Genomic DNA, 22,815 nt, shown 5'->3' with positions numbered 1-22,815 from the left:
GAATGGGAAAGGGATTCACTATGAAAATATTTGAGACATCTCCAGTATAGGAGGTTTTGCTGGGGAATAATTTTTAATATGGCTTGGAACTGCCTAAATATAGAAAGAAATACAAATCATTATGGTTCTTTTCTGGAATTATTATTACACAGTATTTATATAGCGCCAACATATTACGCAGCGCTGTACAAAGTCCATAGTCATGTCACTAGCTGTGCTTCAAAGGAGCCCACAATCTAATATACCATAGTCATATATCATTAACACAGTCTAAAGTCAATTTTGGGGGAAGCCAAAAAACCTAACTGCATGTTTTTGGAACGTGGGGGGAAATCCACACAGACACGGGGAGAACCTGCAAACTGCTGGTCAATATTGGAACCTGGGACCTTGCGCTGAAAAGGCCAGAGTGCTATGGCCAGAACCCACCTATGGGCAAAATAAAATATAGTATATATACTGCAATACCATAGCCATTGAGTCCCTGCCCCCCCATACCATGGTCATATTACCTATTGATACTGCAAGCTGTTCACCCAGTGGGCAGGGTAGTTTTAAGCCCCATTAATATGTAAAATGGATATAATTTCCAGTGACAGATGAATAAATCAGGGCTTTCCCTGGAGAGGAGATCAAAGAAGAAGCAAACAGTGCACATGAAAAATATAACTAAGAGCAATATGATGTTAGAAACAATAAAAGATAAAATGCATTTCAAGCTGTATTATTCACCTTCAATCTGGTGTAGTCTCATGCAGTACTTCTATTTAACCACAAGATGTCCCCAGTGTCATTCAGCACAGACGACTAATTACAATACTGTGAATGCAGCATGTCACAGTCCAGCCTTCTGTGCAGGTGGTGCTTCCTGCTCTTTTCAAGGGCCACTCACATATAGGAAAGTGGACCTAGCATATTACATTATCAGAATAATGCTAACAATAAAAGCCTAGCACACACTGGGGGACTCCCTTTGTAGAGGTAACTTGTAAAAGAAGCTCAAAGAACCACAATTTTATATAACCCATAAGCAATCAAAAGTTTTTTTCTCCATTTCCTTACAAATCTATAGCACTAGCAGACAAGCTTGGGGCTGACATGTGGCACATATATGCCTCTGGCATACCAGTAGGGAATAAAATTCTTTGAATAGATTTAAAAAGTTCACATTCTTTTCATTTGCAGATTGTGCAGCCTTCTCACACACACAGAACAAAGGTAAATAAGACATTCTAGGCAGGGGAATATTGGACCCAATGCAACCCTTGTAAAAATGTCAGACATGCCACAGGAACAAATCAGAATAATGAAGCACAATACTATGTAAATGTCCATCTGTTCTCTCCAATCTATCATGTCGTGTAATAGATTAGTAAATATTCCATCCTGGATAGTTTGCATTTTGAGTTATGTACGTGAAGGTCCTTCAATTGTTTTTTTAGAATAACCTACTTTAGTCAAAACCTGAAGGTAGAATGAATAGTGCATCAATATACTGATGGTGGATGTACTGGATCATCCGGAAGATCAAAGCCCTTTGAAGCCGACCTAAACTTAGAATTTTTGCTTTATGTAAAAGGGTAGACCACACTTTCATTTAACGTAGACATTTTGTTTACAGAATTTGAGCGCAAAGCCTCCCAGGATATCTACGTCATGCATCCCGGGAGACTCTTGGCTACTCCCAGATCAGGGCCTGCGCAGAAGCCCTTTTATCAATGGAAAAAAAATTGCCCATTTTAGGCCTGCGCAGTGAAATCTTTTTCCCAATCTACATCATCCGATCTCACGCCTGTGTAGCGCAAGATCGGGTAAAGCAGGAAAACAAAGACATCGGTCCCCCGCGCTTCCTATGCTCTGGGCCAAAGATGAGATACCAGGATGACACAGGACCCAAATGAAGAAACCCCCCGACGGATCTGTGGAAATAGTGTTTTTTTTTTTTATTTTGGGTTTAGTTCCACGCTAAGCAAATTTTACCCAGTTAGGACCCCCTGACACCTCCGTTACAGATTTTTCCATTACCTCAGCTTGGGGATATACGCAGAGCTTTCAGTTACATGGGATACATGAGATGTTCACCCAGGTGACAGTGCTCAGATCCAGTAACCAGTTATTAGGCCTAAACATGGTCACATGTCAAGGGAAGCATCACCATTCCTCCAAAGTTATTTGGTGCTGGTTGTAATAAAAAAAGGCATGGTGGGAAATAACTGTTTCTAATCAGCAATTCTAAAGAAGGAAAACCAATCAGGTAGTTACTGGTGCTATCCAGCCAACCTTGCAGATGTGTTTAAAGTGTAATGGAACCCAAACATGTTGTATGTGGAATTCTAAATGTGGAAAAAAAAAATAATGCTTTCAGTTAGGCTACGTACACACGCGCAATAGTTCTCGTCTAATAATCGTGCGTGTGTACAGTGCTCATCGTCCAAACAACCACCCTAGCGGATCCACGGACAACGAACTATCGTAATGCAAGTGAAGAGGAGCTCCCAGTGGCTGACAAACCATGTGCCCTTGACAGTCGTCTGTTGCCATTGATACTTTCAGCATCTTCCCCGAGGGAGTGCTTCACCAGCATGTAGAAGTGAAGTACACTGCAAGCTCACTGCCAGACTGAACATAGTAATCGTTTGCTAGGACAATACAGATCTATTGATGATACAATAAAAAGCTACATTGGGGTGTTGCAAGTTTAATCTGTTGATCACCAGCCCTAGCTGTAATGTCCAAATACAAACATGAAACAGAAACACCAGCTGTATGGAAGCATAATCTGTCTGCAGAGGTCCAACCCCCCTTGATTAAAAGCTGAAGCTCTGCAATCACCAGTTATGAATTACGCCAATTATAGAGCTCAGGACTGGACTGCCGCACAGACCGCCGCTGAATAGATTTGCATGTTTTATAGACAAAAAATTAAAATAACCCGTCTCCAAACCTTCACATTTGGAGTTCATCAATTATACATTACACAAGAAAAAAAAAATCATCAAGACTTTTTATTAGAAAAGTTATACATAACACAGCATATCAACTATTTTTATGAACAATTATTCTTGGGAAGCAATGAAAACTGACTAAAATGTGTGACAAGTAACAGATTAATTTCTAGAATTAGAACATCCATGTTATCTACAATTTCTCTTTATACAAAGGGAAAGAAAAAGAAAAAATGGTTTTCGAGGCACGTCAAATATAGAAATAGAAAACAAAGGCGCGCTTAAAGCTTTTATACTTTATTTTACATTATAATAAAAGGAATTGCGTGATACACAATTATAAAACATAAATTAAGTTAGGGGACCACACTGGGCATGGAAAGGGTTTTTTTTTTCTAAGGAACAAAATAGTCTGAAAAGGATACCACCGATGAAGGAAATACACGTAGAGGGAACATGTGAGGCATTATATGGGGCAGGTACCACAGAAAACCTTTATGAATTCTCCCACACATGGGGGTTATTTTCTTTGATTATGTATAACAAGCCTGCAGAATTCTATCTACTAGAGCAGTATTTCCTAACCTTGGTTCCTCCAGAGGTTTCTAGTGGTTGAACAATTTGGACCTCAGATCAATTTCAGTGACCCCAATGATCTTGCTAGCTACTCGTAGGGTGACATCTTCCCACACTAATATATTGCGACTTGTGCATATAAATTATAGCAGGGTTAGAAGCTACAATAGGTATGTGATTATCAATAATGAGGAGTATGGCCGCCAAGAAGGAATTGAGCCCTTATTAAAAGGTGAAACCATGTATACAAAGGGGCTTTTGGTATATAAAAAAAATATCTGCAAAAATGTGCTGCCTGGTCTCTGGCAAGGCTTTAAAAAAAGGTAAAAGGAACTTTTTGTATGCTCAAAATAGTTCCTAAGTTTAGGGCGATTTCAGCAGACTGTTAAAAGTTTCAGACCCTGATCAGAATAAAATCCTCCAATGCTACCATAACATACTAATACTGGCTTTAGCATCACCTGGTCTATGGTGAACATTCATATCAGTATGAGAACCCTGGATGGAAATCGATCACACCAGTAATATTATGGCACTGCTAAAGGGGTCACTTTCAGGAGATCTCCTTTAACTCACAACACCCGTCAAACATGTCAAGAAACCAAGGATTCCAAGGGTTAGGATACTTACATTAACATTGTTCTCATATTTGTCTAGAAAAGGTATAAACACATTTTCCCTATGTAACTTTAAGTTCTTCTCACCCATACAAGTAGGAATCCTTCACAAAAGATTTCCAAATAATGAGAAAATTTCTATAATTACAGTTGAGAAATTCCAATGCTTTTATGGCAACCTCTTTTGTACTGACAAAGCCAACCTAACTTTCTGGGACCCCACTCTGAAAATAACCAAGTAGGACCAAAACATAATTATAAGAACATTAGATTTACATTTTCCTTACCCATAGCTCCTAGGTAAGAGTAACCCTGTGTTCCTTCCAGCTAGATCCTGGGGCATGCAGAGCAGCCGAAATCTCACAAGATACTCTTACAATGATTAGTTTCTGGTGGGATTACTTCAGTTCTGCACTCTCATTTACCCCATACAGAATGTACAGAAGTTGATTGGCAGTTTGTAAACACACTGAAGTGTGCAGCTAAAATCACTCACATGATCCTTCAATGAAATCCTATTTGGAACAAAGTCCTTATGGCTACAGTGAATAAAAAAGGGGGCATTGAGAAAGTGCTCATTTATATTTACCCAAGATTTGTTGAAGGAAATAAACTTGGTAAATAAACGAAAAGTGCCCTTTTCAAACCAGAAATACCAAAGACAATATGAAAAGAAAATAGTTTACAACAATGATTGATTTCTTAAAGGAGGGAATAAAGGTTATCTTGTAAATAGATAGCAAAATGCACCTGACACTTCCAAGATTTCAAGTTCTCCACTCGGCTCAGAGTTTCCATCAGCCAACCCCTACATTAATATACGTCATGGTAGAGTAGAGGTAGGTAAGAGCACAGCAGGTAAGTGGGAGTTTGAAAAGCAGAAAACTTTCCAATTTTCCAACTTTACAGTGGCGTGCAAATTGACTGTCTATACAGGTTCTGATTCCACATTAACAGAAGATTATTTAAACAGGAGTGTGCAGTATTAAACTTTGAAATGTAACATGACAAATCTCCTTTGAATTACATTCTATTTCAAGCATAAAAATATAAACAGGTCTTCATTAGGACTGAAAAGTGGCAAAAATGACTACTGTGCAGTATTCCATAGCCATTTACCTTTCAACTTTCGGTTAGTACATATCTAGTAATTTGCTAAAACCCCATGTTTAGTTTCCAAGGCATGCCATCTCATCGCTAGACTTTTCAGTAGTGCAGGCTTCTTTCTTACAACAGAGAGGTTTTTGCACATAACCTGCAATCTTTATTTCATACTGACAGCACAAGGAAAATTTGGATTAAATCTATCCTTCACTTCAAACCTTAAAAAACGGTGTTGTCATGAACTTCTTTTACAGCGGCCGAAACACTAACCCCTGCTTTCTCCAAAATGAATGCTACAAGGGGGAGGTTCCATTTTCACCATAATCACAGATTCCAGTGCTGACAAGGACAGTTCCCTGACATCCATCAGCAGTCAGCACAAGTCTCAAGTTCTGTGACCACAATTATCTGTGAATTAGTGATAGAAAAATAGGATAGGTCATTTTGAGTTGCACTGATTAATGCAAAATGTATAACAAAGTTTGTGAGACCGAGGTTTTCTTTTTGGATCACTCAGCAGTACGTTTATGAATACTATGGAACAGTATTAAAAAACATCTTCATAAAATTCCTCCACAAGGCATCAGGAAACTGGTGCTTTGCTGAGGCATTTCAGAAATAGAAGCAAAGCACTGCCAATTCCACACAGTCAAGCATGTCAGAACTTTATATGGCTAGTTTATTGAAGAGGTGAAGTGAGAAGTCCTATAACAATTTCTTATATGATAATGCTACAAACTTAGCCCAGGCTTAGCAGTGCTCATGATCTTCCAATGCAAGAATAAATAACATTATCATTAACATGATCTTAGAATTTGTAATTTAATTTCTCACCTACAGTGGCAGCAGGTGGTTAAATACAGATCATCACCGCACAAGGAATGCCAAAATTAAACAATGACGCTCTAACTTTCAACTGCTAGGATCTTATAATGGATTCCTGGCTGGTAATGTGCCTGCTGCAAAGCTTAATGAAAGCAAAGCTCTTCTCCAGTACAGACTGGGACTTGGGCAATGGTGGTTCTGGAAGAAAATAATGGGGCCGGGGTAGGTATTAGTTTATGAGCTTCCAGTGAGGGTGTTTAATGCAGATCTGTTGGAACAAACTTGTTCCTGCAAAGTAAAAGCAATAATTTTAGTGTTGTGTGAATATATTTAGTGCTGGGTATTCCATCATGATTCAAAGATACATTTTGGTTGTATTTTGAACATTTTACCAAATCATATCATCAACTGTATCAAGGGCATTGTGGAAACGAATGTAAATAGGCAAAGGTGCTTCTAAGTATTACAACTGATGTGTGGCAGAGAGGGATCTGGAATGCTTTCCATATTACTTCTATTATAGGTAAAGGCAAAAAAGGCCACCCTATACTTCACACTGCATATGCCTTCCAAAAACAAATCACTCAAAGAATAAAAATATGCCGCTTCTGGGTGAGAGGTAAGCCAATGATCAGCAAAGATTGTTCACAATAAAGCCTTGACGAGTTCCCATTTCAATTACATGCAGGAAGAATGCAAAAACAAAAAAAAAAAAACATTGTTTTTTTCCCCCTATGTACTGCAAGAAATGCTACACTGTCCAGAGTGTGTAAAGCTTCCTGGCAATATAAAAAAATCTTTTTTATAAACTATATACAGTGCCAATTCCTGATATTAGCCAATTCCTAAAGACTTAATTACAAGACCGTTTAGGTGGCAAGAGTGAAGAGCAATGTATCAGCGTAAATACCCTCATAATTCCATTTATATCTCAGACATCACTTACAAAAAATTTAAAATTTATACAATTTTTCCAAAAGGCAGAGAAACCCAAACAATGTCTATTAATGAGACGGCAAAGTATTTAATTACTTAAGTTTTTTTTAATGCCATAAAATACTAAAATGTGTGTGTATTTACAGTAATATTTTACATTTACGACTACAAAAAAAGCAGAATAAAAGCCAATTTAAAACAAAAATAAAACAAAAGAAATGGGACAAAAGTCATCGGAGATTTATCGGAACCAACTGTGCACACATGGTACAAGGAATCTACAAGCCACGTTTGTGAGTCCGCATTTCTCCAAGGTCACTGGATTCCTGCAAACACAACTGGCTAATAAACTACTTCGGCAAGCAAACACTTTCTAGTCACCTCTGACATACGCAAAGCACTATTTCCAGAAGCCTTTCTTATGGTCATATAAAACCAATTCCACCTTAGTTCTGTATGTTTTTTTTTTTTTTTTTTTTCATTTTACTTGATGTACTGGGGGGACAAATCCCACAGCCATTATCTGCAATTCTGTAATCAAGATTGTGAATGGCGACATTGGCTAAATGTAAATCTAGTTTATTTAACCCTGATTTTTTTTTCTTCACTATTGTATTTGGACTGATGACATAGTAACAACAATGATTTATTATGGGAATACAGAAATAAGGGACCAGTCCTTACAAATCTGACATTTCACCTAAGTCATATTGGCTCATTATCTAGTAACTCCTGATGCCATATCCATGTAAAATAAAAATAAAATCAAGGGATACCCATCTGTTGCTGACAGGTGGGCAGATCTGGGTAACTGAAGATCAAGGGATCTTGCCTTAAAACCAGTCATGTGACATAGGGGAGCTATCATGATGTTCAGAAAATGCTAGTTGCCCTGGCTGTTATGAAGCTTCTGCCTTTGACACCTATTTATTGTCCATGGCACAGGCATTTAGCGTAAAGAAAAAAAATGCTTGTCAGAAATTCCTATAGGCTTACTTGTTCCTAGTGAATGATTCCAAGTACTGAACAAAAAAAATGGTCACCATGACAACAGGAAAACTAGATTTTTTTTTTTTTTAAAAGCAAAGTTCAGCATTGGCATTTTGCTTGTTTCCTTTATGACAGATTTTCTTTAACATTCCAGCACCTACCAATCAAGGCTGCACCCTGCAGTTAAAACACACAATTTTGGTGTGTGTTCCTGCACATTTTGGTGCAGGAACCCAACCCCTGGCTAAAGCTGTGGCTTGATGACAGTTTAGGAACATGCTTTACACATTCATTTATAAAATACTGCACACAACTGTCTGATAATCTCACCCTACATTTTTCCTCCAGAAAATGATGGATGAAGGGGAAAAAAAATACCCCCGCCTGCCCAAATCCACATTAATAACCCATAAAAATATAGAAGTTACATTTAAGGAAAAATAAAAAAGGGACAAACTTTGTACATATATTAAAATACCATGCCCAATAAAAACGCCAGTAAGGAGATGACCAGCATGACATGGTTTTGACCAGCTTGGTGATAAGCCTCTATTACACGGCTCTGCCATGCAAGCTCCAGCATAGAGGTTCATACATGTGGGTGAGGTCACTTGCTTAGGCTGGAGGGAGAAGCAAGTCAGACCACGTGAAATCTTGGGCCTGGTGTGGCGATGATGTCGCTGTATGGTTCCACCTGGGTCAGCTCAATAGCCTGTTGCTTTTTAAGAACGAGGAAACTGTAGAATTTAGCTGCGGCTTGCTTGCGGTTTGTATTTCGGCAAAGGTCCAGCAAACTAATAGATTCGGCGCCCGTTCTGGCCAAAACTCTCTGAAAAAAAAAAAAAAGCATGTGATGAAAAGGATTCTCTCCACTTCAATTTACTGTACTCTAAAATGTTAGTGACATTTCTAAATGTAACCAATTTTATCTTGTTTCTTTGAACATGTAAAACATCACAGCAAACACATGGACACCAGACAACTTGCTTCTTGATTAAAGGCCATGTTAGATTCTAAGCTCTTTTGGACAGGGACCTCTTTCCTCCTCCTGTTTTATTGTTTGTATTGGTTTGTCATTTGCAACCTATATATATTGTAGAGCGCTATGTAATATGCTGGTATTTTATAAATACAGTTTAATATTAATAAGTCGATGGGGTTTATGTTAAAGAACTGTTTCACTCCCCATACCCGCAGAGACTGGGAGCAGGGTATGGCCCACTAAGCAGACCCAAGTTTTAACAGGGACTTCTAAAAATTTGTGACGCCTTGTTAACCTGAACTACAGCTTAACCCACCCAAGGGAGTCAAACGCTGAAAAACTTTCGGGGGGGGGCGGGATCTTGTGGGTAATGGCAAAAAAAAAACAACAAAAAAAAAAAATGAATAGGGAAGCTATGACAAAGTACTTTATCCTTTACAGGGGAGGGGGGACACAGACTGGGCCAACCTGATCTATGTAGTCACATTTTACTAGTATTTTTATTAAAAAACATTCTGAATGTAACAGTGAAATTTTGTGTCCTAGGTTTATATAACATATATAGTGTTTAAGGTAAAAACACTCACACAAACACAATTTACAGTTCCACATTATATTGTCAAAATAGGGCTTCTATTTCATTATTCCTATCATACCGAAAGTGACCACGGAAATCCTATGGGAATGAAGAAACTGTAGTATTACTACATACTAAATCTCTATATATTGGGTGGTAGAAAGAAGATGTCCGGGTTTTAGCACTACCCATCCACTCCCCCACATATTTATATAATGACTACCTCGGAAGTAAAGAAACATGCAGACTGCTCTGACTTCTCAAAGTGTAGAAAGTTTACATGCAACAGTTTTTTATGAAGTCTCTTGTTTTTTTTAAAATAAATCACAAAGCAGCTTTACATATAATAACTACACTAGGTCTGAACCAGATGCATAGTGCTGAATGCAAATCCTATACATCACACTGACAGCTCCCTCCAAAGATAAAATATCAATGGACTGCTCTCTAGGAAGACGGTGATGGTTATGATTCAACAGTGGAGGTTTGAAGGAGAAGCAGTGCAGTACCTGTAGACCGTGCAGCATCTGTTGAGTCCTCTTGTTCCACCTTCTCTCTTCCTGGTCCTGCTCAGTCCCTGTGGCATCTTCCTCCTGCAGCAACAATAACAGCACTTAGAGAAACAGCTGCAAACCCTGATTAATATTCATAGCATACCAAGTGAAGGGGAAAATGAATTCCTATTTTTCAATATCACATTCTAAACTACCTGCTCATCTGATACACAGCAAATGAGTCTCCCGTCTCTGCGCTGAGAAAATATTTAGCAAAGCAGATTTTTTTTATTGAGATGTTAAAATCACAGATGTTTTTGTTGGCTTGTGAGGGAGATTACCATGTACCATTGTGTCATTTCAGGAGAACAAACAGGCAAGGGACCTCCGAGCCAACTTCGGAGCAATATTGTTGGAGCCAAACTCTGTACAATACAGTAGGCCAAGGGCAAGTAAACAAGGCAAACATGTACAAATCAAAAAGCAATTAAAAGAACAAAAAAAAGGACAAGTAACTAATGGATGCTTTTTTTTTGCCTCTTGAGGAAACATGAAATCAAATCAAACAGTGATTTTGCAGAGATAACTCTATAACTGTTTTTGCATTTGGTAAATCTTCAAAAGGTAAGTCCCAGCCATTATATATTGTCAGGCTCAGGCAACCAAGTCTAGCCACTGCTCCTACTAAAAAAGTTAGCCTTTCAGAATAATTCACCATCATCTTGACTCTGACAAAAAGCAAAAGTAGACATAAAATGTCTTGCCTTTGCTGGCAGCATGCTTTGGTATCAAAACGAGTTTTGTAGCTTGGGGAGTCAGCCTTAGGGCAAATTCATTAAAAAGTGTAACTTTCACTTGAAAGTTTATTAACAAGTAATTCATGAAGTCTCCTATATTTACTTTACATAACTCATGCTGACAGCTCGGCTCTCCTTATTGCTCCGGCAGCCCTAGAGGAGCTGTGACATGTGTTCTGTATCTGTAGCACATACTACAGCTTCTCTAGCTGTCAGCATAGCAGAGCTCCGCTGATTGCTCTGCTCCGATTGGCTGAGGAAAGGGAAATCCTGATGATGCTTGAGCTGTCATCAGGGTTTCCTATTTCTCAGCCAATCAGAGTACTAGAAATGAATGGGGACAGGTCTCTCCATTCAGTCTACTGCTGGATGGCTGAGAAATGGAAAACTTCAGCCAATCACAAAGCACTATGAATGGGGAGCCTTGTCCTCATTTACCGCCCACTGTCAGGAGTCCCACGGCTGTGCTCATATCATGAATGCAGCCGTGGGAATCACCTTGTCATTAGGACAAGCCGTAAAAAAAAAAAAAAAAAAAAAATAAAGTTTAGTTACACAAACACACACATTTAATAAAATAATTTAACATTAAAGCCTCATCCTATTTTTTTACTCATATTTTAACACTTTCAGGGAATAAGAAAGAGGTTTTATGTACCCCTGTTCTCATTCCCCAGGGTGGGGTGGCAGAGATCTGGGAGCCTCCTTATTAAAGGGGGCTTCCAGATTCCTGCTAAAAATGCTTATAAAATCCCCCATTAGGTTCAATGGGAGCGGTTTCCCACGTTTTGGGGTGTTTTATTGTAAGCAACGTTTAGGATAAAGCTCAAACGTGCCTAAAGGAAACGTCCTGGTGTAGATTAGCCCATTGGAATGCATAGGGATTTCAAATATGGGCTTTAAAAGCCTCAGGTTAAACGCTGGGGAAACAGTCCGTGTAGACTAAGCCTTAATGATGTGTCACATATCTATAACTAAAATATCAGTAAAGGGTTACAATTGCTATTCCTTTAAAACTTCATTAGTACCTATTATACACTAAAGCACTTTTTAATAAATCAAAAGACATAAATCAGGGTTTACTGAACGTCAGGTAAAAAAATAACATCTGGATTACCCAAAAATTTCAAGTCTTGTCTACACCAACCAATAAAATTTTTGTAATTTGCGTGGGACTGGATAATCTGCCTGAAAATTACAAAGATGTCTGCAGTCTTTAAAACCTTGTTCTTTTTTTGCAGAGCACTGCATATGGCTACAAGATTCTACATGTTACTTGAGTTATTCATGCCAATATTGAAATTAAAAAGAGTTAACACAATAAAAGTTAATCAGGAAAAAAACAGTATATATGCCGTTTATCCTAATTTTATACTTTATAAGCAAATTTAGTTTTTAAGTGGGGGAAAAAAAATTTAATAAAAAAAATAAAATTATATAGACGTGGCACTGCTATGAATAAGATGGCAGATACAAATAGGCAGCCACCCATCACAGGGATCCGCCACTATTAAAGCAAAAGATGGTCGAGTCATTGTGGCAAAGTTGGCACACTAGAGTGCCCAGGATTTTGATGTATGTTAATTCTCATACACAATTCTGTGAAAGGGAAAGTTTATAAATTACCTCCTCTTCTTCTTCCTCATCTTTTTCCTTATCTTTGTCCTTCTCAGGAATAAGATTAAGCTCTGGTATTAGCTCACTGAGGTTTTGAGGTTCCTCTGGTGGAAGTTCCACAGGTGGCATCTCTATCTGAGGCACTGGTTCTTGCTGCAAACAAAATAGAAATATATAAGAACCAGCAAGAAAAGGAAAAAAAATCTCAAGAATGCAAATTGCAATAAGTTGATAGAGATTTTACATTTGATAGAACAACAGCAGAAGACTTACAGGAATCATTGGCTCTGGATCCATTTGTTGAGAATCACGCTTCACACCCTGCTGCTGAGGTGGTGGCGGTGGCATTACTGTCTCATCCAACTGAGATCTGCTTCCCTCCATCAAGGACTCCTGCAATCTACTGGCTTCTTCCAATATGGGTTGGTCTGAAAGATATAAGGAATCTATTTTATGACAACACCCACTGACTTAACTGCTCCCCAAAAGATAGCTTGTTAAATCTTTATTCCAACCAACTTTGTTGTCAGTTACGTTTTGTCTACTAGCATGTGAAGTGTATTCAAGGCATGTCTCTGCAGAAAACTGTCACAGTTGCCAGTCAGCTGACATGACAACTAAGAATTGTATTGGGGAAAGAAGCAGTAAAGCAAAACAAGTTTATTAGCATTGCAAAGCATTAAGCATATAAAATGACAAAAGTCGGTTGCCAAAATTTATATTCAATACCAGGAACTTCTGGTTGGGAAGTGTCACAGTACTGGAGCTTGGAAAATAGCACAGATGTATCTTATAAACTTTAAGCAATTTTGTTATAGATTTTTGATATTTAGGAATCAGGTTTAAAAATAAAATTAGTCTTTTTATGTGCCAAAAGTGAGACACTACTATATGAAGATGTCTGTGCTAGAGATTAGGACCACCACTACCACAAAGAATGCAGCTGTCTGACAAACCATACTTGTATGTGAAAATTAATATAAATATCAGCATGAGTAATCTCATCATCTTGTACCATGCTATAACAGTTACAAATAAAAGGCGGCAAAAAAACTAGTTGCGGCCTGAAATTCTACAGACCGTGGTACCACCTTCTGAATGGGTGACATTCCGAGCTATCCTCTTTATTGATTACCGAGTAGCTGCTGGAATGGAATGGCTGCATGGAAAACATATACTGTCCTGCAAAACACCAAAACAGTGCTAAAAGGTGCTTTTCAACTATACCAGGCCATATGACAAAGGATATATGACCTGCATTTGCTTTAGGTGGTGTTCTGAAATATGCATAGGTTGACTGCTTACCAATAATATCCTGCTGTCTCATTTCCTCTCTTGGAACTTCAGGATTCTCAAACTCCTTGAGGAAGTCATCCACATTATCAGCTTCTCCACCTTTCCTCCTTTTTCTGAGATCATCAGGTACCAGAGGTGTGAGACAACGCGTAAACAGCTATGAAAAGAACAAAAGTTTAACATGTTTAGCCACTTCGGCTCTCATACCTTTACACTCATAATAACCTATATAAAATGTTTGCATTAGCACTATGGGGGTGTTTTGATCAATAAATACATTTAAAACATTCATTTTGGCAAAAACATTCAGTAGAACATTTTTTGTTTCTCCTTACCTTCAAGAGCCTAGGGTTCCACAAAGGCTGAGCAGGAAGGGAGAACAGTTTCTCCACACCACCTGTCTCTTTCCACATCATCAGTTTTTTGGTGGGAGGTGCCAGATCCAGAGTTGTGACAATGTCAGAGTAGTCACTCAGCTGGGCGCGAATGGTTTTGCTGTCCAACTCCTTCACACTGTCCACAATCAGCTTTCTCTTCCTCTTAGCTTTAGTTTCCTTGACTAATAGGTGCAAAGAAAGCCAGTTAACACAACATATACAAAAAAAAAAAAAAAACCTAATCTCAAACACATTGCAATACTGACGCAATTAGCAACGTTTCAATTAAAAGACTTACCTGTAATATCAATTGGCTCCAGAGCAAAAGCTTCCTCTTCATTCGGAACCAAGGTAGTCTGATCAGTCATAGTTGGCAGAGGTTCCACAGGATCCACAGAATCAGGGCTGTCTGGCCCACCAACTGGAGATAAATAAACTTTATTAAACCCAATAAACTCAAAACAGTAAAAAGGAGAATAAAATATTCAGTTAATTTTCAAATTCTAGACTGGCTTAAATGAAATTACTCACGTGATACATTATCATCGTCATCCATATCATCATCATGTGGGGGCTGTTCGGGCATTGCAACACCTTCTTCTGGAAGTGTGGGTGGATCATCAAAGATGCCACCTCCACCATCACTTATAAGCTTGTCATCTAGTAGAATAAAACAAAACCATAACATTAATTAGAAATCCCCTTTGCAGAAGCTTAAAGTGTCACCCAAGCCAAAAACAAAATAATACTTTAAATCTAAAAAATAAATCCCATCTGTGTTTATTAGTCATCAAACACCTTATATCCTTTACAGAGAACTACATATCCTTAATGCTTGTGGCAAAATAAATGCTCTTTGCAGAATGCACTCCTTTCTAGCCACCCCAATGTTCTATAGAGAGCACAGAATACAAGTAAAACATCCAATGCAATTATTCATGGGATATGAGGTTTTCCTATAGACAGGAAGTTGACATTTCAGCTGTTCTGCTGCCCTCGATCAGAAATTCTGCAAGCCACAAGAGCTTCTATGCAGAATGACAGCCCAGGTGAGCACCTTGTTTTCATACATATGTGCTTGTTACCACTTAAAGGACAGACCTCAGGTTTTTTTTAAAAGGGAAATAGGAAGATAAAAACAACGTATGCACAGGCCTATACAAAAATAATGGATCAAAAACAAAAGAGCAATATGAATGCATCAGCTAAGACAGTAAAAAAAATAAAAAAAGCAAAGGGAAGCGGTAACTACATTTATTGTTACAAGTATTTCTTACGTCAGCAGAAGAAAAAAAAAAAAAAAAGCATATAACAAAATATACAAAAGCATTTAAAAAGCATAAAAAAAAGCATATAACAGCAGTACTAAATTCATACCCAATATTCCTCCGTCATTGCCATCCCCGAAATTGTCATCTTTGTACTGGTCATCATATTCCAAGTGGTTGCTCTTCTCATTCAGCTGACTGGAGTTCTGTTCTGGCTCCAGTAAGAGATTGGAGGCACTGGTACTAACCAACATGTCATCCTCAAACGCACTGCCTTCACGCATCATCTCTCGGTCATCCATACCAAAGTCACCTGTGCAATGCAATGAAGATTCCATGTAAGACCAAAATTAGGAATGTTGACAAAAGCACAGCTGATGTCAAACCAATTAAAGGCGTTATGATTTCTGAAGGGATATTTAGCTTATCAGAAAGCAAAGCTCTAGAAATGTGATCAATAAGTGGTGAAATTGTATTAGGACATTTTTATCTGTCTATTTACAAGGAACGCAAGTTAACAGAAATGGAGGACAGAAACCTTCTAATATAAGGGCATCTTGTTTCCAAGTCATGCTATATCTAAAATATAACAGTTTTTTTTTCACCCTTTTTTAAAGCTAAAGAGGTGGCATTCATACATTATCTGATAATTTGTGTTCATTTGACTATGGTATTTTTTTTTTTTTTTTTTTATATATATAAGAATGCCCAGATGAATTTTCAGGTTTGGTTATGTCAACTTTCAACACAAGCAGCCAATAGGACAAAATACATCATTGGGACATTCAGCTAAAAACCAGATGATGTCCTTCAGGACTATAATGCAACCCTCAGAAGTGTATCTACATATTTGTTTTTACAATATTAGGCCCTGAAACTATAATACAGGCCACAGTTTAGTGTTAACTGTATTTAGTAAAGTACTCACCAAAATCATTGTCTTGCAAGATGTTTATGTTTCCAACCTCTTCTCTCATGGTGATCTCCTCCACTCTACTCTGGTTCAAACTGAACTGCTGGGCCACGTCAATATCACTAAGGTCAAAGACAGTTATACTATGGTTAGGCACCGCAGCTGTTTATTACCAACCTACAATTGATTGTGTTGTACACATTACACAGACAAACTAAAAGCAGTAATAAGTGAAATTAAGTTGTGCCGCTTACTCTAGATCGGGCAATGGTTGGTCAAAATCATGAAATTCTTCAGGCAGAGTAATTGCATTGTATGCAGCTTCTCGGTTTTCCTCCGGCAAATCCACAACCCCTAAAAAGAAATAAAAAATAGGGTTTTTAAACACATTACAGATTAGGGGGTTGTCAAAAGCAGAGTTTTTTTATCACGCTTTTAGGGGGTTTAGGTTCTTGCAGTCTGAACCAAAGTTACAACAATTCTACAAATAAAAGGAAGAAAAAAAAACAACTTGCATATACAACCAGTTTCAATTTAGAATTAACTAGACATGTGTTACACCTAGTGTTTTGGCATTTTTTTAAACTAAGAATTTAATATGAATAGGACTATTTATTAAAGGTAGCTATAAAGTAGCCACAATCTCTGTAATCAAGTAAGGCCCTCAGTAGACAACGCAGACTGCCTAAAGTTTAAGTACATCACTTTAGGCCATTTTTCTGAGTTTGCCATGCCTGGCTTAAGCAAAAGGCGAGAAATATTGACTGCACTCCCTGTCCTATTAAAATGTAGTTGCCTGGCTGTTAAAGTTCTTATCTTATTTCAACTTGCTGTCAAAAACCTGAACAAATAAAGAGAAACTGATCTACAAGATTGTTTCAGGTTAATAACTAAAGGTGATCAAGACAGACAGCTGGGCAACTAGCATTTTCAGGAAGATTCCATCTGTGATATGCATTTTCCCTGTCTACAGGAAGGTAAAGCTACATCCAGGACTTGCATTAACTCCTGGGCAAGAATAAGCACTGCAAGTGACACAAGCCACTCCCTTGTGTTCTATATTTATTTGGAGTAGATGCAGTCCAACTGCCTGTGACTGCAGCAGGGTGAAACATCTTTAACGTCTGAGGAAATGCAGTGTTCTCCCCAGCCCCTTTTTAGCTGGGCACACCATCCAGCACTTTTCGGTGACCACCCGGCTGTTTTTGGGTGGTTACTGAAGAGTTGGGTCACAATACCCACCCTGCCACCCGCCTACAATTTCTTACCACCCGGCTTAAAAAATATACTGGGTTAAACACTGAAATGGTAACAAGAAGCCCACTGTAATATAGTACCGAGCTTACTCAGATGAAAGACCCAATGTCCCCCATGCCACATAACAGTTTTCAGGGTCATCAATTTACTACGTAGCCCCAAGTATTGTCATGCCTATTTCCAACGCCATACCCTAAGACCTTTAACCATCAGTATGAGAAGGGAGGCACCACAGCCAGTATACATTGCTGGAGTGGTGGCTTATCAGAAGACACCATAACTGAAAAAGCAAAGTGACCATGTCTATTCTTGTTTTAGAAATGATAAATATAGCAGCTGATTTTCATATCAATGATATGCAAAGACTAAAGCACTGAGGACACTTGTCCAGTTTTTTTGAAAGCAGGATTATATGCAACCTCAAATGTGGGGGAGAGATACAATCTCTTTACAAATTGAAATCTAAATGTTTGAAAGGATCAGTTAGTGCCTGGATCTTATCACATACAAGCAGGACACACCGCATTCAGCTTTCTGTGCTGCCAAGATAACACAAAATGACATTTTGCAGGGATAGGGCGCTCAGGAGATAAATGGTACAGTGGTCATTTAATTGAGAGCTAAAGATATAGCATCTAAACAAAAATCTATGTTCTTTCCTCCTTGATGGAAAATTGCTATGTGATAAGCAGATTTACAGAGACTAAGGAGCATTTTTACTCACCAGGCCTAAAGGCCATCTTTATTTTGATGAAAGCTTCATTACAGTCAGCAAGGAGGTATTTTGCCTTCCTGTGGTAGATTCTGACAACACCCAAAAGGAGATGCCCAGAAGTACGCAATGCCATTTTTACCTGAATGAAAAAAATAATCAAGTGGTTACCAAAAGCTAGAAACAAAATCTAAAACTTCAAACCCAACAACTAGTAAAAGCACATACCTTCGGTGAGATGATGCTCTCCACACTGCTCTCCAGGTTGCACTCAAACACATGGGCTTTAGTCAGCTTCTTGTCCCAGTGGGCCGCCAGCCAGATTTTGGCCAGCGGCCCCCTCTTGCTCAGAACAAAGTGTGCGTAAAACATCTTTGACTCCTACTTTAGCCACCGAGGAATAACCTGCAAAGATGGAAAAGAAAAAGATTGATGAATGCAAATTCCCCGTTTGAGTATTTTAAAGACTAAAAATCTGGTCATGGTTTAGGATCCAGAGAAACAGTCTAGACCTGGTTGTCACAGTACAATGTACAAGGGACCTCAACTCCAACAGCTTACATCAAAGAGCTACACATAATATTTAATATATGTAATGTTAGAGGACCAGTGTAAATGAAGATGTCAGATATGCTAGGGGTGTGGCTGGACACTGGAAACATGCTGCCGCAGATATTATGAGAGCAAGAGCATGTAACAAGAGGCTAGTAGAGATCGCAGTTACTACCCCTATAAATTAGTAAAGATTTGCTACTTCAACAGACCACATGGTTTTAGAAGCATATGCATGCAAACCCTACATGGCAATTACACATAGGTGTTTCTGTATGTTCATTCTGCATTAACTTTTTAGAATAATGGAGGATCATAAATACGTTCATAAATCATAACCACCTGAAGATTATCCAAACTCCATAAAGACCTATTAATTATAGGCCAAAAAAGGTAGTGATTATGATATTTATAAAGCGCTGCTTCATCTGAATGTTAGCAACAAAGTAGATGGTGTTGTAGACTACAACTGAGATTAGTGGTATTTTTTGCTGAACCTGCCAATTGTTGCTGAAATACAAATTTATGGCTGCCAATAGCCAGCCATAGGTGTCAACAAAGACAACACATCACATCTATGGATGATATTATGACAGCCGCCACAATACAAAAAGAACAACCTTTAGTCACAAAATTTAAAAAATGCCTCTATTTAGAATGTCTAAACCAGAATTTTTTGACCTTTTAATATGGAGGAACCCTTGAAATAACATCTAGGTCTACGGGGTGCTCCTGCTATAATTACTATATCCACAGCTCACAGTACATTAGTGTAGGGGTCCGTGGAAAGAATTCCACTTACATTGCTTGCGTCAGTGGGAACAATGCCACCCATACAAAAAGCCAAAAATGATAATTTGTGATTCTTAGGTACAAACGTCTCATTGATCCAGGAACCCCTAGCAACCTCTAGGGGAACCCTGGTCTAAATGGTGTGTTGCGGTGTTCTGCATCACTGAAATGTTTTTGTTTTGAAGTTTAGACATTGCATTTTAGCTGCCAGGAAGGAGATTCTTTCAAGTATATTACCTCATTATGTGGGTGACCAAAAGAGAAGCAATTTAATTTTATAAACTAGACAAAGATGAATCAAACAGGAGGAGAGGAAAGAAACTAATACTGTTTCTAGATGTGTAATGTGATTGTACAGTTTCATTTAGAAGACAAGACAAGAAACAGAAGCGCTACTTGTCCATCCAGTGCATCATCAGTATGCTCCTTGACGCCGGATTCACCCCACAATGTTGCCCAACACTAAATGAGACAATCCAAAGAGGAAATGTTAGAACAATGTTAAGTCTTTACTGCTATCCAGGAATATGTCACATATTACATCTTCCTTACATAAGTATTTATATTTTCCCCTTGCTATGTTACTGTGACTACTGTGGATTCTAGGCTCACACCATTCTTATATTCTTTATTAAAATTTATAATATTCTTTACTAATATTTATATTGCCCTTAGGGATTTAACTCCACTTTGTTAGTTGAAACTACAATCCCTAGGATCATGATCTCTCGAAAAGTTTCCCAAATAACCATAGAACTCAAGAGGAGTGCTAATCTTTTCTCATGTTAAATGTTTTTTTGGAATGGGAAACCCTGGTAAAAGGACTTTAAATAAAAGGAGATGGTGGAAGATTTTACATGGTCATTGTGACACACACATGTTAAACTTTGTAGAAGTTTACCTATATTTTAGCCATAAGTGAAAAAGGTATCAGCAAAGGTTGTTTTGGAACCATGCAGGTGGCCCTTTTTCAAGGCATTAAGTGCCAGTAACTATAACTGGAGAAGACAGGCTGGAGGAACTAAAAAATAATTACAACCTTATCAGCTGTGACAAGTCTATATGTTTTACTCTAAAGAAAAAGTGTGGGCTTGGGAAGTGGAATCCTTTATGTGAGAAGCAACCTTATTCAGACCTACGCAGTAAGATGTGGTGCATTACATGAAAACACTACATCTCCCATGTTTATCTGTTACATACTATTAAAATGAATAAAAAACTTCTGAGATTAAATCTCAACCAGTTTTATCAGCCTTGCTATACTTAAGAAGATGGAGTGAGAGGTTTTCTCAAAGCAGGAGTGAGCAGCCTAGGGTGAAAAAGCTTCTTCTCCATAGATACTGAACTAAAAGTACGATTTCATAGAAGAGCCTTACTGCATGACCACTAGTTGCATATCAAAAGAAGAAAAAAAAATTGTTTTTGGGTTTACATGCTTTAGAGTGGAACTAAACCCAGTCCCCGTTCTGAAGCTGCTTGTGCAGCTCGACAAATCTGACAGCCGGGCGGCGATCAGGCAGGTAGGAATGGACATTGCAGAAGAGATATCCTCTGTCTATGTATGCAATAGCACCTGCTTGATCACCAATTTTAAAAGTGTGATTTTAGTTCCACTTTATTAGAAGTACTATAAAAGAAGAGAAGCTGCATACCTAAAATATTTTTTGCTGGTTACCATTCAAGTGAACAATTTTTAGATTGCTTTCAGTTTACATATGCATCATATTCGATTCCAAGACCCTGAAAATTATGTTTTACTTACAGATGTAAGGAGGTAATTTTGTTTTTTAAGATAAAAGCGACATAAGGAAACCAACAGAGAAAGGTGCATGTCGGAGCATAGCACTACTGAGAATGAGCTGGGCTGGTTTATAAAAGTTTACGCAAACTCCAAATGTTTCATCTTCCAAATGGAAAAAAGAGATGTTGATGTTATAGGCAACAGCCCCATTTTTTTCTGCTCCTAGGACTAAACAAAAAGTGACGAGAACCAAAGATAGTTTCCGATCTGATTTGTTTAAAAACTGATTTTATTTAGCATATGCAGAACAATGCTGTTAAACTCTCTTTCACATGTATTCATGACACAGCCATGTGTGGCCTGTAAGTAATAGGCTAAAACGTAAGACTATTTATGATGCCCAAAACTGCCAGGATGGTTTTAATAAAGATAACTACAAAATATAAACTGCTTTTTTTGCTAGTGGGGATACAAACTAGTGTATGCGCTTTATTGCAGATAAAGACTATCTGGTCATGGTGGGTATGGAAAAGAGGTTCAAATGGATGATTGTGGTAAAGGGGTTGGGGGGACAGACTGCCACATGTAGACACACCAAAGAAGCATTTCTATAAATGATTTAACACCTCACCCTTCCCCCAACCAGCAGGTCTTTCACCTTCCCTGGAGCAGGGTAAATAGAAAGCAGCAGGGGGTACTGACAAGAAAGCAATCCTACCAAAACACAACATCAACATTTGTGATCAACAAATACTAAAGACCACCAACAGTTTCAGTGTAAATTAAATCAAGTCATAGCAGCCCATGCAACCGGTGGAACAAAAGACTGCCAGGACTGAATGAACTCTGCATGGGAGTTGCGACATGCCAGTCAATCAATATGGTCGAAAATGGCAAGAAGGAAGTAGTGGTGGTGCCCTGCGGGAGACAGGTGAATATAGCTGGGTTAAGTTCCTCTTGAAAAGGTACCAAGCAAATAATTGTACAGCTACAGTTAACAAGATCAGAGAATCGCACAATTGCCTATTAACCATCCAAACTTTTATACACATAACTAAACACATTTTTATTGACCAGTCAATTTCTACTATTCCTGCCTGGCTGCAAATCTTGGCGTTTTTAAACACTATTTTATGATTTGTGAGTTCATTTTAAATAAGCTGCCAAAGCATTACCGAAAAAATACTTGCAAGAGCACATGCACACTATGGCTCATATGCTTCCCTTGTACAGTAATGAGTGTTTTGTAATATTTTACGTTACAGCATCATCTGCTGCCGGTTTCCTCTTAAGTTTTCATCTTTTTTTTTGGCAGTGGGTATAAAGGGAAGGGGCCTTTTTTGGCAGAAGAGACATACAAAGAAAAAATAACTATGCCCACTAAGTTTGAGGATTGCAGTTTTACTTTAAGGTATGCTAAATGACTTGATAATATTAGCAACTCTGA

At 38.2% G+C, this 22,815-nt stretch overlaps 1 protein-coding gene across 1 annotated transcript in view; it reads right to left on the bottom strand.

Annotated features, from left to right (window-relative positions):
- Positions 1 to 2,990: 2,990 nt before the first annotated feature.
- RAD21 (RAD21 cohesin complex component) overlaps positions 2,991 to 22,815 on the bottom strand; it is a 25,365-nt gene continuing 5,540 nt past the window's right edge. Inside the window, exons 2-14 of the mRNA XM_072410714.1 lie at positions 18,512 to 18,688; positions 18,296 to 18,425; positions 16,569 to 16,668; positions 16,330 to 16,436; positions 15,511 to 15,714; positions 14,665 to 14,793; positions 14,432 to 14,554; positions 14,092 to 14,315; positions 13,766 to 13,913; positions 12,734 to 12,888; positions 12,470 to 12,613; positions 10,062 to 10,145; positions 2,991 to 8,822 (exon numbers count right to left, since the gene is read on the bottom strand). Coding sequence (XP_072266815.1) covers positions 8,631 to 8,822; positions 10,062 to 10,145; positions 12,470 to 12,613; positions 12,734 to 12,888; positions 13,766 to 13,913; positions 14,092 to 14,315; positions 14,432 to 14,554; positions 14,665 to 14,793; positions 15,511 to 15,714; positions 16,330 to 16,436; positions 16,569 to 16,668; positions 18,296 to 18,425; positions 18,512 to 18,655 — 1,884 coding nt within the window. The 5' untranslated portion in view covers positions 18,656 to 18,688 and the 3' untranslated portion in view covers positions 2,991 to 8,630. The remainder of the gene's footprint in view (positions 8,823 to 10,061; positions 10,146 to 12,469; positions 12,614 to 12,733; positions 12,889 to 13,765; positions 13,914 to 14,091; positions 14,316 to 14,431; positions 14,555 to 14,664; positions 14,794 to 15,510; positions 15,715 to 16,329; positions 16,437 to 16,568; positions 16,669 to 18,295; positions 18,426 to 18,511; positions 18,689 to 22,815) is intronic.

Source organism: Pyxicephalus adspersus, chromosome 5 (assembly GCF_032062135.1).
Source record: "Pyxicephalus adspersus chromosome 5, UCB_Pads_2.0, whole genome shotgun sequence".
In the NCBI taxonomy this organism is placed as follows: Eukaryota; Metazoa; Chordata; class Amphibia; order Anura; family Pyxicephalidae; genus Pyxicephalus; species Pyxicephalus adspersus.
The sequence above is the reverse complement of the archived record's forward strand: the minus strand, read 5'-3'. Positions and strand labels throughout refer to the sequence as shown.